This window comes from Cydia pomonella, chromosome 27, assembly GCF_033807575.1.
Source record: "Cydia pomonella isolate Wapato2018A chromosome 27, ilCydPomo1, whole genome shotgun sequence".
Lineage (NCBI taxonomy): Eukaryota > Metazoa > Arthropoda > Insecta > Lepidoptera > Tortricidae > Cydia > Cydia pomonella.
Window position 1 is genome coordinate 352,161 of NC_084729.1, and position 13,648 is coordinate 365,808.

General features: G+C 37.9%; 1 protein-coding gene across 8 annotated transcripts in view; it reads right to left on the reverse strand.

Annotated features, from left to right (window-relative positions):
• The window catches only part of LOC133532465 (nucleolysin TIAR), a 231,756-nt gene that overhangs the window by 10,964 nt on the left and 207,144 nt on the right, over nt 1-13,648 (reverse strand). For all 8 annotated transcript variants that reach the window (XM_061871155.1, XM_061871151.1, XM_061871153.1 and 5 more), the window contains 2 exons: nt 11,874-11,949; nt 10,282-10,384 (listed from right to left, as the gene is read on the reverse strand). In XM_061871155.1, the coding sequence (XP_061727139.1) occupies nt 10,282-10,384; nt 11,874-11,949 (179 nt within the window). The remainder of the gene's footprint in view (nt 1-10,281; nt 10,385-11,873; nt 11,950-13,648) is intronic.

The following is a 13,648-nucleotide window of genomic DNA, read 5'->3' on the forward strand; positions in this document are numbered from 1 at the left end:
ATTGGGAAATAAATCACAAGACGTATAAAGAAGTTACATTTAACTTTTCTTCATGGTTTATCAGATGATTAAAAGGATACTTTAAATGTATCTTAAGGGCCTGTTTGATAATGTCCAAGTAAAGTATTGGATAGCTAATTGACAAATAAATTAACTGCCAGATAACATTTCCTACAAAACTTAGCACTTTACCAGTTAAGCTTATTTGAAGATTGTGAAACGCCAACGATGACGTTATTCGTCAGAAAATTGGCAAGTAGCTTATTCAGGACTTTACTTGGACATTATGAAAGGCCCTTACAATTTAAAGTTACTTGACAGGTCAGGCACTATTCACAGACAGTCGAATCGGCGTCTCTGTAGGTTTCATAAATTGAATAATTGACAATTCAAATAACCAGTGTAATTAGTAGATAGTGATAATTCAATCGGAAATCGGCTCTGAATATGAATGAGATCGGGATTGGTCCACCATTCATAATAATTGAAATTACTGCAATATTGTTAAAGGGAACAGTTACGAGCATAATAGGTTTGACGGATGAAATTAGGTTTAATTCACACGGTATTATCCTGCACGATTTTTTGCATTATACGTCTTAAGAGGAAATACTCGTACCAGCAGAGCCCTTTTTGAGATTTGAGTATTTTAGGTTGCGCTGACGGGGCGCTGCCCTTCCAATCCATCCCTTAAATTAAATATGTACAGTATTTAATGAAAATAAACAATTTTGTATTTGTATTCGGTGTGAAAATTAGTAACGAAAGAGTCATGTTATTAATGAAGAAAAAGGTGGAAGTCGTAACAACTATTAAAGAAAGGAAAGCTACATCTTTCGGGGAAACTCAAAATATGACTTATTAAAACGAATTATTGAAGGGAAGATTGAAGGGAAACGAGGACGTGGGAGAAGGAGAATATCATGGACAAGGAACATAAGAGTCTGGTTGGGCGTGGGCAGTACAGAGAAACTAATTCGCATGACTTCAGATAGAATGGCATATAGACATAAGGTCGCCAACCTTCGGGACGGAGAAGGCACTTAAAGAAGAAGAAAAAGAAGTGAGACCGATTTTTAAATGAATGAAAACCTACCGTGTGAACACCCGACTGGTTGTACGTTTAAAATCGAATACATAAAAAATATGCAGGACGTTGCCGTGTAAGCCTTGCCCTTTAATTTTAACTCCAAACTTATGATGTCTGGTCATCTAGAAAGTTTAATACCGTGCTCTTTATGTTGAAGTTAGTTGAACTGTTTAAGAGTATCCTATAAGATGTTGTGCAAGTAGCTTACTTTTAGACAGTAATACACCTAATGTGTGAATGTGACGCCCTCGCCAGACAGAGAATGAATGACTTTGGAGCAGGCTAGCTGGAACCAAAGGAATTCAAAATGCTATTCATGAGCTCCATCATCCGGCACATGGAGAGTCTAGGTAGCTGACGGATCTTTCCTGAGGGGGTAACTACACAGAAGATACTGCACTATGGGTCGAAGTGTATCCGCAAGAGCCCCCGAAAATCATAAGATAAGAGCTTAATTTTACTCTTAAAATTACCCCAATAAATAATAAATACCCAGATATGTTTTAGCCAGGAATATTACTACGCCCCCAGGTTACAGCCACTCAGTACGCTCGCGGAATGTATCTCCGTCCAATTTCCGCAGCTCGTAAATATATGAGCGATGTGACTCGAACTAACATCGTTAATAATACAGTGGAACCCCCAGTGGAGTCAAGGGAGACCCCAAAAACTTCGTGCTATAGATTTCGTCTTATTGCTGCTATATATGTAGCCGCCGTGCAGGTCAGGATCTCGACGACTCAAATAAAACTTCGATTTATAATGAAGTGAAGTACCTATACTCTTCCAAACGGTACTGGTTTAGAAGGGCCAAAACGGTTAAATGTAGAAAGTGGGTGTTGACAGTATGGAGGATGATGAAAGAGTGAATTTGCAATATTTGATCAGTACAAAAAGTGGTTTAAATTTAGATGCTTCTAATTGGCCGCGATATAGAATATGTGGAGCGCTCCTATTGGTGCTTATGAAAAGCCTCCGAATACTAGCCGAGCCCGACGGCTGCGTTTAGCTACTGCATTGGGAATATTTTTATATAATAATAAGTTGCATTCGCAACACTTATATATAGAGGGCATCGACTTAGCGAGGTTTTCATAGGTTTTTGTTCGCCTTAAAGACGAGACGCCCGCGCAAATGACAACTGATATGATTCCAATATCATTCGAATTTCGGTTTGAAGTCAGATGCAGGTTCGAACTGGCCTGTCTGACACACACTTGGCAGTACGAATACACTCATATTCTAATAGGGATACTTGACGTAGCACTTGGCATGAAAACTTAGCGTGGTCCGACTCTAGAAGCTCTTAGTACATTTTTGACTACAAAAAACGGTCTTACTAAAACCCATCTTAAAGGCCGGCAACGCACTTACAACACCTCTGGTGTTGTAGGTGTCCATGGGCGGCGGTAATCGCTTACCATCAGGTGATCCGTCTGCTCGTTTGCCTCCTCTACCATAAAAAAACTTATAATATACCCAATACAATAACACACTTTAAAAAAACTTTCAAAAATGTGGTTGGCAACTAAAAGTTTTGATTGGCCCTTTTAAATACTATTTAAATACTAATATACATATATATTTGTTACATAATCAATATAATCATCAAACATTTTTTGTGAGTACTAACGTTTGCTTAAGGGCAAGTGAACTTAGATATTATAATATCCTTGCTACGGCGCCCACTACCGGCATGGCACGGCAAGTGGTGAGTAAGGTTACCAGAGCTCAACGAGTGTGCGGAGTATTAGGGTCGGCAACGCGCCTGTAACTCCTCTGGAGTTACAAGACTGCTTACCATCAATGTTTGCTACCGACGTAGTACCTATATATTTAAAAAAAGATCCTTCAGCATATTACCGAGTCGTTCTCAGGCATGTTGAGGTGTCCTTAGGCATGCCGAGGCGTCTTAATACATGCCGAGGTGTAGTTGGGAATGCTGAGGCATCCCTCAGGCGTTCTCAAGCATACGAAAGTGTCTTAGACATGCCGAGGGGTTCTTAGCATTTCTGGATACCTTGGTATGCCTGAAAACGCCTGGGCATTCCCAAGCATACCTCGGCAATCTCGGCATGCCAGAACGCCTGGGCATTCCCAAGCACTCATCGGCAATCTCGGCATGCCTGAGGACGCCTCGGCATGCCTTAACCAACGCTTTATGTCATAAAGACAAACATCACTTTTGACGACCGATCTGGCCTAGTGGGTAGTGACACTGCCTATGAAGCCGATGGTCCCAGGTTCAAATCCTGGTAAGGGCATTTTATTCGTGTGATTAGCATGGATATTTCTTCCTTAGTCATGGTTGTTTTCTATGTATTTAAGTATTTATATATTGTATATGTCATTGTCTGAGAGTCCCTCAACACAAGTCTTATTGAGCTTACTGTGGGACTTAGTCAATTTGTATAATAATGTCCTATAATATTGATTTATTATTCATTTATCACTCAAACGCCAAGATCCCGGGCGTATGTAAACCTTATTTGAAAGTGTGAAGGTTTTGACAGCGTCCGCCATAACACCTATAGGTGTCCTTGGCGCTGTGGGCACGACTAGTAACGACGCCTTTAGGTGTTCTTGGTGGTCAAAAGGTTAAGGATGCCTCGGTAATACGCAGAAGGATCCCTTGCCATGCAATGTCGATAGTGGGCGCCTTAATTTCGTTTTCATAAAAACCTATACGTTTCCCCCGGCCGCCTAATTTCCGGTGCGACATTAACTACTTCCTCCACAGTCACTTCCGGTCTATTTAACAATGCAATAATATAAATTGCTCCAGACAAAAAGCATGACCTAGATTTTTTAGGTTATTCAGGTGTACTAATTGATTGGGTAAGCGAAAAATAGTAAGAACCGCTGACGGATCTAAAATCCGAGTGGCCGAAAAATTCGATGAATCTTCTCTAGAATATAATATATTCTAGGTATCTACTCTATCTACCTACGAGTAGGTGGTGGCCTAGCGGTAAAAGGCGTGCGACTTGCAATCCGGCGGTCGTGAGATCAAACTCGGCTTGTACCAATGAGTTTTTCGAAACTTATGTTAGAAATATAATTTGATAGCTTTTCGGTGAAGGAAACCATCGTGAGGAAACCGGAATAATCCCAATAAGGCCTAGTTTACCCTGTGGGTTGGAAGGTCAGATGGCAGTCGCTATCGTAAAAACTAGTGTCTACGTCAATTCTAGGGATTAGTTGCCGAGCGTACCCCAGGCTCCCATGAGCCGTAGCAAAATGCCGGGTCAACGCAAGGAAGAAGAAGAAGATCTACCTAGGTAGATAGATTTCCTTTGGTTTTTATAAACCATGCCTCGCACAGCTAAACTTGGCTATATTTACTATGGAATGAACTATCGCCTGCGGTATTTCCGGACTGATATGACCTTTAAACCTTCAAGATAAGAGCGTAATTCCATATCAAAGGCCGGCAATGCACTTAAAACCTCTTTGGTGTTGCGAGTGTCCATGGGTTGCGGTAATCGCTTACCATCAGGCAATTTGTCCGCTCGTTTACCTTCTATATCATAAAACACACCGAAACTAATTTTAAATCTTAAAGGGCTCCCTGGGGCCAATGACCTTCGATCTGAATCCCTTAGGTTTCTGTTTTTTGGAACCTATCATATGAACAGCAACGGCTTTAAGCAATATAGTATCCTATATTACTTAAAATTTCATTGGTGTCGAGATATTTGGCATCAAAGTTGAACAATTATGGGCCAAAAAACTGGTTTTCTGGCTATAATATTTTTTTATTACTTTAAAATTAAAATCTCTGACTAGTTTTTAAATACGTCAAAGACAAATCCAAATGTTAAATTTGCGTATATGTAAGATCATTCACAGCAATCGAGTAACGAAAAAAGTGTTTTTTTAGACAATTTATAAACAAAAAAACAAAAATAAATAAGTATTCATTTCTTTGAAAATCCGGTAGACCAGAATAGAGATAAAAGATTGAAGAACCGATAGCCGTTTGTCTTATAATTCTATCTATAGTGCAATTATAGGAGTAACGACTCAAAATTTGACAAAAATCGATGAAAACCGCGCAATGCGGGTTGGAGACTTCACACACAATCTATGAATTTCTTCGTGGATGTTTGCAGGTTTCTTCACGACGTTTTCCTTCACCGGAAAGCTAGTGGTAAATATCAAGTAATATTTCGTACATAAGCTCCGCAAAACTCATTGGTATGCACCAGGATTTGAACCCGCGACCTCCGGATTAAAAGTTGGACGTCAGATGCACTCGGCCACCACCGTTTAATGTTAATAAATGTTATTCTTAATCTTATAGCATTTATCCGACTTTATTCTGTTCAGTTTAATATAAGAATTTGTTTACATAAAGTTCACAGGAACCGTAATTGAAATGATAATTCCATTAACATTTATAAATACAAAAAAACAAAAACAGTTCAAAGGACGCAAATATAATGTCCAGGTAGCTATTCAACATTAGAACCACACAAATGCCTTCTAAGTATTCTTATATATTTACAAAAGTTACGTCTTCAATGAAATGTTATTGTTTATTGACCACAAAGAAGATAATGATTGTTATGGGAGCCTATAATGTCCCGCTGGGCAAAGGCTTCCCACTTTTTCCAGTTTTCCCGATCCTGTGCAATCTCTGGTCATTCCTTTAAAAATAAATCTAAGTCGTCTCGCCACCGCCGACGTGGTCTGCAAGATCCTCGTTTTGAGCAGGGCTGCTACTCTATGGCGATCTTGGACCACAGCACACTCTGCATTCGACAGATAGGACCAGCCCAGTCCCACTTTAGCTAAGCCGCTTTCCGAGCTACGTTGACTACTTTTGTTCTGGAGCGCAGCGTGGTGTTCCGGAACAAAAAGAATAACAACAAAAAAAAAGACGGATTTATATTTAAAAAAATTACGATCGTACTAGTTGAAATAAATCTCTTAACATACCTTATTAATGGCTCTGTAAGCTATATAGATCTTGCTAGCTCCCATGGTACAGTCACCATCAGATATATCGGAGCAACCGAGGTGGTCACAAATATCTAAACACGCGTCTATTATCAAGGAGTTAGAGCGCGTGTTCAGATATTTTTGAGCACCTTGGGCGCTCCGATATATTTGATGGCGACTGTAAGCATTTTTGAACAAAATGTTAAAAACCGAGCCAACAAAAAATCCATGTAATTATTTAGCCTACCCTCAAATTTCAAAAGAATCGTTTCAATAATGGGACCTGTAGATCAAACAGATATACGAAAGTTTATTTTTGCCCAAGCTGAAACGCAGATTAGCGCTTGGCCAATAAAAACTGAAATAAGTTTTTGGCAAAAATTTCGTTTTGGTACAAGCTTTTATCGCTGACTGTACTTTTCTTTCCACAGGCAACTAATACGTACTCATCGGGACGACAAAATTCTAAAAACCCCAAACACAATTAGGTTGCGTTGTTTCATCACACAGTTCCTATGGCCACCTCCTGTCTCCATCATCAGATCAGCTCGTTGGTACCATAATATTGCATTGTCACCCGACTTACATATGTATGAAAAATTTTAGCTCCATCGGAAACCGGGAAGTGGACCAAATTTAATTTGCTAGATTTGACCTGTACAAACATACGGCCCGATTCTAAAAATGATAAAGACACGTTTAAGATCCTGAAAAATCCTTAAAAGATCTATATCTAAACTACTTGTGAAAATTGAGGTTTATTTCGATTCCGCTGTGATCCCAATAAGATCTATCTACGATATTTCTAACGTCAAAGTGACATTGGTTGCCCGAATCGAGCTGCTTCTGTCAATTATACGACATACAAACGATATTTAAATGAGGACTTATGTAAATCAGAACTTATCGTTATCGTATCTCATTCTTCGAATCGGGCCAATAGTTTCATACGTACATTGCAAGTTAAATAAAAGCTTGTAAAAATGCCGTTACCTGGTTACAATTTAAAAGGCAGGGATCTTTAATAAATTAAACGCAAAAAGAGCTTATTTAGCTATGCAGCGGGCGGAAGATTAAAGTACCTACTAGAATGTATAAGTATTGTGTGGTGAGGGAAATTGAGTTTTATTATTAAGGGAGTTAGAACATTTGTGCGTGAGGGTTCAAATAACCAAACGAGAGGTCGCAATAAGAGTTTTGAATGATTCACGGTTAATTTCACTAGACTTACACCATGTTACACCACGCGCAGGGGAGCCTGGGGTCCGCTTGGCAACTAATCCCTAGAATTGGCGTAGGCTAGTTAGGGTTCCGTATCCAAATGGCAAAAATCGGCCAAGAGCATGTCGGGCCATGCTCAGAGTAGGGTTCCGTCGTTACTCTTCCGCCACAATAAGCTAAATTGGAGCTTAAAGTATGGTAGATTGTCAACCAAGGGATGAACTGTGGGTGTACGTCTTTTTACTATGAAGGGGAAACTTTTTGCGATAACTCAAAAACTTTACATGTAGGGGAGGTACCCTAAAAAAAAAAAAAAATATATTTTATTGTACGACTTCGTCGGCTTTGTTGATTTATATATCCATGGCAAATTTCAGCTTTCTAGCACTAACGACCACGGAGCAAAGCCTCGGACAGACAGCCAGACAGACATGGCGAAACTATAAGGGTTCCTAGTTGACTACGGAACCCTAAAAACGGAACCCTTATGGATTCGTCATGTCTGTCTGTCCGACTATGTCACAGCCACTTTTTTCCGAAACTATAAGAAGTATACCGTTCAAATTTGATAAGTAGATGTATTCTGTGAGCCGCATTAAGATTTTCACACAAAAATAAAAATAAAAAACCAATAAAATTTGGGGGTTCCCCACACTTAGAACTGAAACTCAATTTATTTTTCATCAAACCCATACATGTGGGGTATCCTATGGATAGGTCTTCAAAAAAGATATTGAGGTTTCCAATATCATTTTTTTCTAAACTGAATAGTTTGCACGAGATACACTTCCAAAGTGGTAAAATGTGACCCCCCCCCCCTCCTGTAACATCTAAAATAAGAAAATGGTAAAACTAAAAATAAATATATGATGTACATTACCATGCAAACATCCACCGCAAATTGGTTTGAACGAGATCTAGTAAGTAATATTTTTTAATACGTCATAAATGGTACGGAACCCTTCATGGGCGAGTCCGACTCGCACTTGGCCGCTTTTTTTACGAAAGTGACTGCTATCTGACCTTCCAACCCAGAGGGTAAACTAGGCCTTATTGGGATTAGTCCGGTTTCCTCACGATGTTTTTCTTTACTGAAAAGCTAGTGGTAAATATCAAATGATATTTCGTACATATTAAGTTCCGAAAAACTCATTGTTTTTGCGATTATACCTGTAAAACTGTCAACTTTTTATAGAAATGTAACCTATATATGTTCCTTCAGAACTATTGCTACTGACATTTCGTACAGCTTTCTTGATTGCCAGCACTCTTCATTACTCGGCCTTTTGTGTCCCGGATTCGATTCCGATGAATGCACGCCCTCAATACGGGCTTAGTGGCGACGAGAAATTAAAATGGACTTTTTAATGCCCGTGACACAGTTTTATGAGGGGTGTTCGTCGCACCACGCTAGACATCGTAAGTGACATTTGAAAACAAATAGGTAATATTTTCCTCGGTTGTTACCGCGATAGTTAGTCAAAAATAAAAGAATAGAATAGAGTAGAAAAACGTTTATTGCAAAACCATCTACAAACAGCACCACATTAGAAAACAAAAAAGTAAGAAAGAAGATCTAACACACTAAACAGTTATAACTACTTGTAACTTATACTAACATGCAATAGTTACAGTGATGATGCTGTAATAGAGGCTACAATTGGACACCACTCAGCATATGCTCTAACATATATCTGCTACAGCGCTGGTCTTCCGTGGAGCCCAGGGCAAGAAGATAGCTCAGAACAGTAAAGGCAGTGTCAGACAGTGATTTAGCAAGTATTCATATTTAACACAAGTTAGAAACTAATGCATGGAAAAATTTCAAAGCGGAAGTGAGTGGGTTGGGAATATCTAAAAATATATAAAAATATAAACAGGTAAAGTCAGACATGTACTTAGTTTAATATATAGTAGAGCATGTATACATAAAAAAGGCAACTCGTTAGCTGTGCGAGGTAGGAAATTTGCGGAGAAACGCACAGTTGAGGACTGCCAACCATCTGTGGTGAGTATGGATATGATGTCGTGTATAAGAGGCTATACTAACGTTTTTTTTGAGGTTTACACGTAGCCCAGTTGGTCCGGATATATCGGGACCTCGGCCACTGCCCGTTCATGATCCGGCCATATTGACTGTAGATCAAGGCTTGAAACCGGTTTTAAAAATAGAGGTAAATACCGGTTTATTTAGATTTTAATCAGAACTTTCATAAGAACGCGAACGTTTTACAAATTTTATTGTAACCTAAATAAACCAATTTATTTGACGGGCGACGAGCCATCTGGCCTGGTGGTATGCCGCATAAACAAAGACACTCACATAGGAAAAAACCGTCGACAGTCGACAGTTAATCAGAAAATAACTTCTAAATGTGCTCCTAAATACCGGTTTAAAAATAATGGTCTTACGAACGAAACCAAAATTTAAAGTTTTTGCGCCAAGAACGGTTTGGAAATTTGATCAGTTTCCAAGCCTTGCTGTAGATGATGGATCCACACCACATCTCATTCCTGAATAAGAGCTTGCGTACGAGTTCTCGCTTCATCTAAATGAGCCGTAAAAGAATATAATTGAGTATAATTACAGTGAGACACCTCATTCGGTTCTCGTATGTTTCTTTTATCCTAATGAATGTTTTAATTATACGGAATTTTGACTCTTAGAGACTCTAAACATCTCTAAGGATAATTTGATAAAAATCATTTAGTTCTGACATTTAAAGATATTTACACCACTAAATAATTTTAGTTATTTTTGTATCTTTTTGTGTTTTTTTTTTTAAATTGTAATTCGACATTTAGAGACTTTATATATCTCTAAGTAATAATAATATCTTACTTAATTTTTCTTTAAACAATAATACTTTAGTTTGCATTAATATTTTCAATGAAATGTATTGTATAAATTGTTGATATGCTTGTTTTTGTTTGTATGTAAATTCCATGTTGACGTGTAAAAGTGCCCTTGTGGCCTATTTGCTGAATAAATGTTGAAGTTGAAGAAGTTGAAATAAACTTACGTTCGTTTTTCGGCGCAGGAGGTTTACGCGTAGCCCAGTTGGTCCGGATGGACCGGGACCCCAGCCACTGCCCGTTCATGGCCGTAATCGCAGATTCTGCCTCCTGTGAATCACAACATTAAGAGATTAATACATATAAACATTACAAGTTAAATAAAAGCTTGTCATATAACCTTTACTAAGTCTGTACTTTACACGTTTGTACCTCTCTAATATAAACATTTGATTAGTTTTACCTCTGTGACCCGAAACCTCTTCGAGACGAACAAAAACCTATAAGTACCACTCTAAGTCGATACCTTCTTTTTAGAACTAAAACTCATAAATACGATTTTTTTAAGTATTTCCCTTAAGATTCGTGCTGTCGACGTTCTATTGTATTAGGTAACTGTTTAAACGATGAATTTTAGCTACTAAGCCACCATGTTTATCTACTGTTGCTACAGTACAAGTTTCATCATCATTCTTGGTCTTAAAAGTCTATTACAGACTTTAGAAACAGTGTCAGCTAGGGCGCCGACGTTTTTAAGGGAGCGGCAAACACGCCCACGAGCCTGGCAGGTGTAATGTACGCGTGGCGGACAGAAGTCGCTCTGATGACGCTTGGCTCGCTCACTTGCGAGTGTCTTAAACCAAACGTTATCGTGAATTTTACGCCCGTCAAACACCAGTTTGCTTCATTTGTCTCTGTCCTCGGCAAGATCCTCCCATTTGTGAACCGGTATGTTGAAGACGTGCATGTCTAGCTTGGCGAAATCCTTATGCCGTCATCGGCCGACTGACGCTTCTCTTGGCATCAACGATGGCGCCAAGCACAACACGCCGCGGCAAACGAGAAGGTTGCATTCGATGCACATGCCCCAGCCAGCGTAACCGTCTCCGCTTTAGCAGCGCAAAGAGGCTGGGAAGCTGAGGAAACTCAAGCAACCTCTCGTTCGTGACCCTATCCTTCCAGTGTATTTTCAAAATGTTCTGGATGCAGCGCATGTGGAAAGCGTTGACACGACGTTCGTAGTTCGACGATATATATTTTTTTTTTAATTAGCCCGTTTTCGAAGTTATATCAATACACCTTAATGAGTATTTCTCTTATCTCATGTTACCCAAGTTACCCCACTTGGCGAAACATGATAATAATTCAATTCAATAATTTATTTCAGTCATAATAAGACCATATCATTTGTTAGTAATACAATAAAATTAATCTTAATATGCTAATATTAGTAAAAGACAGATTCAAATAAAAATAAAAATACATTTTTTTACATAACATGAATAAAACTACCGCTGTAAGTGCAATAGCATCCAATGGTGCATTATATAAGTAGTAGTATTTATATATTTTTAACATTATTTGATTTCAAGTTTAATTTTTTCCTTATTATTTGTTAGTATTTTTTCCTGCACCAACATACACAAATGTCTCTGTTTGACCCAATGGCTGACTGGTAGAGAATGCCTTTTGGAATTAAGTTCGCCATTTGTACATTTTGCTTTATGTGTGCAATAAAGTTTAAATAAATAAATAAATGGTGCTGGAACGGGCAGTCTAACCTCTCGGCTAGCAATAATGAGAATTGAAGAGCACTTACCGATTTTTTGAGGAATGACACGAAGCCATAGCCCTTGGATTTGAGGGTCTGAGGGTCTCGGACAACTCGACAGTCCCTGGAACAAATGATTGTGGTTAGTGAAATAAATGAATTAGTAGATACTTAGTAGTACACTTTAAGTGCCAAGCGACCCATTTCCAATACACAATGAATACACCTAGCGTGTTTGGAAGTGAATGTGTTAAGCAAGGGTAGAAAATGGCAATTCCAGCTATGGGAGAAAAACGTTCCGGGAAACATCTTTCCTGTAGATTTTTTAAAAGTTTTAAATGTGTGTACATTTCATACCCTTGTATAGAATCTTCGTACTGTTTGTCTTGCAAAATAAACTATGTTCGTCATTTCATTTCATGTCGTTTTTAAGTTAATTTTACTATATATATATGGACTTCTGGGTCTGAAATAAAGGTATATTTAATTTAATTTTTTATTTTTATTTATTTAGTTATTATTTTATTATTTTAGAATTTTATTATACAGTACGTTACAGAATGAAAGGCAAAGAGACCCATTAATATTTAGGTCATACTGAGCAACTTTTTCTATGAGACCAACCCCAAAATCGCGAAAAAAAAATGTTTACTCTCCCATAAACAATAGGGTTGTTTCCATCTACAAATCTTAGGGCAGAATTGTATCCCAATAAATTCTTTTGGATTATAAGAACATGTTAAACTACTTTTAGGGGACCTGTAATGACCATATTTTTGTAAATATTGAATTTAAAATATCTTTTGGCACACGTCACGTGACCAAACTCGAAACGCCTTTGAAGATTCTGATGACGTCACAACTCTCTGATTGACACTGTTGACAGTTAGGCGATAAACAACAAATGACAAATGTCAGTTGACAGGTCGTATCTTCTACGTGTGTATGTAGTTATATGTCAAACCGTAAACTGTGACGTCACACAATTTTCAAAGAGCGTTTTGGGCGCGAAAGCATGCGTCAAAATATATTTTGTTAATTTAACATATTTAAAGCCGTTTTTAGTATAAAAGTTGAATTTTAGGGCAACTTTTAGTTAATATAGAACGTAATACAAGCGTTTCAAAAATTGGAAACAACCCTATTACAAGATTACAACATCAAACCAGTAAAATGAATAAAACAGCCAAATTCTTTTCCGCGATTTTAGGGTCTGTCCCATAGTAAAATATCAAACATTTATTCAGCAAATAGGCCATTGTCATTTCATGTACATTTTTACAAACAATAAAAATTACAAAATACAATTATACATATGGTATCGATGAAATAATATATACTTTATTAGAGATGTATACTGCCTCTTCTAAATGTCAAATTACACAAAAAAAACTATAACAAAAAAAAAAACCAACAAATACTAAAATTCTTTAGAGATGTATAAATCTCTCAGTGTCAGAGATAAAATATAGAAAAAAATTATTAAATTATCCTTAGAGATGTAGAGGGTCTCCAAGACTCGAATTCTTTTATAAATAATTAAGGACAAGAAATGAAATCAGACAAGTACTGAATGGAGTGTCTCACGTTAATGCCACTCAAAAGTAATGTTACATACTTATAACATAACATGTAGCCCGTGCAAGCTTAAACAGACCGGTCTCCACAAACAGCACCCGTTCACGAGTATGACGCGTATCTCAGCCATCATAAGTTGCTCAGTATGAGCTAAATATTAATGGGTCTCTTTCTTTGCCTTTCGTTATATTACATACTGTATAAGGTGAGGTGAGGTAAGACAAACATAGTTTATTTTGCTCGGG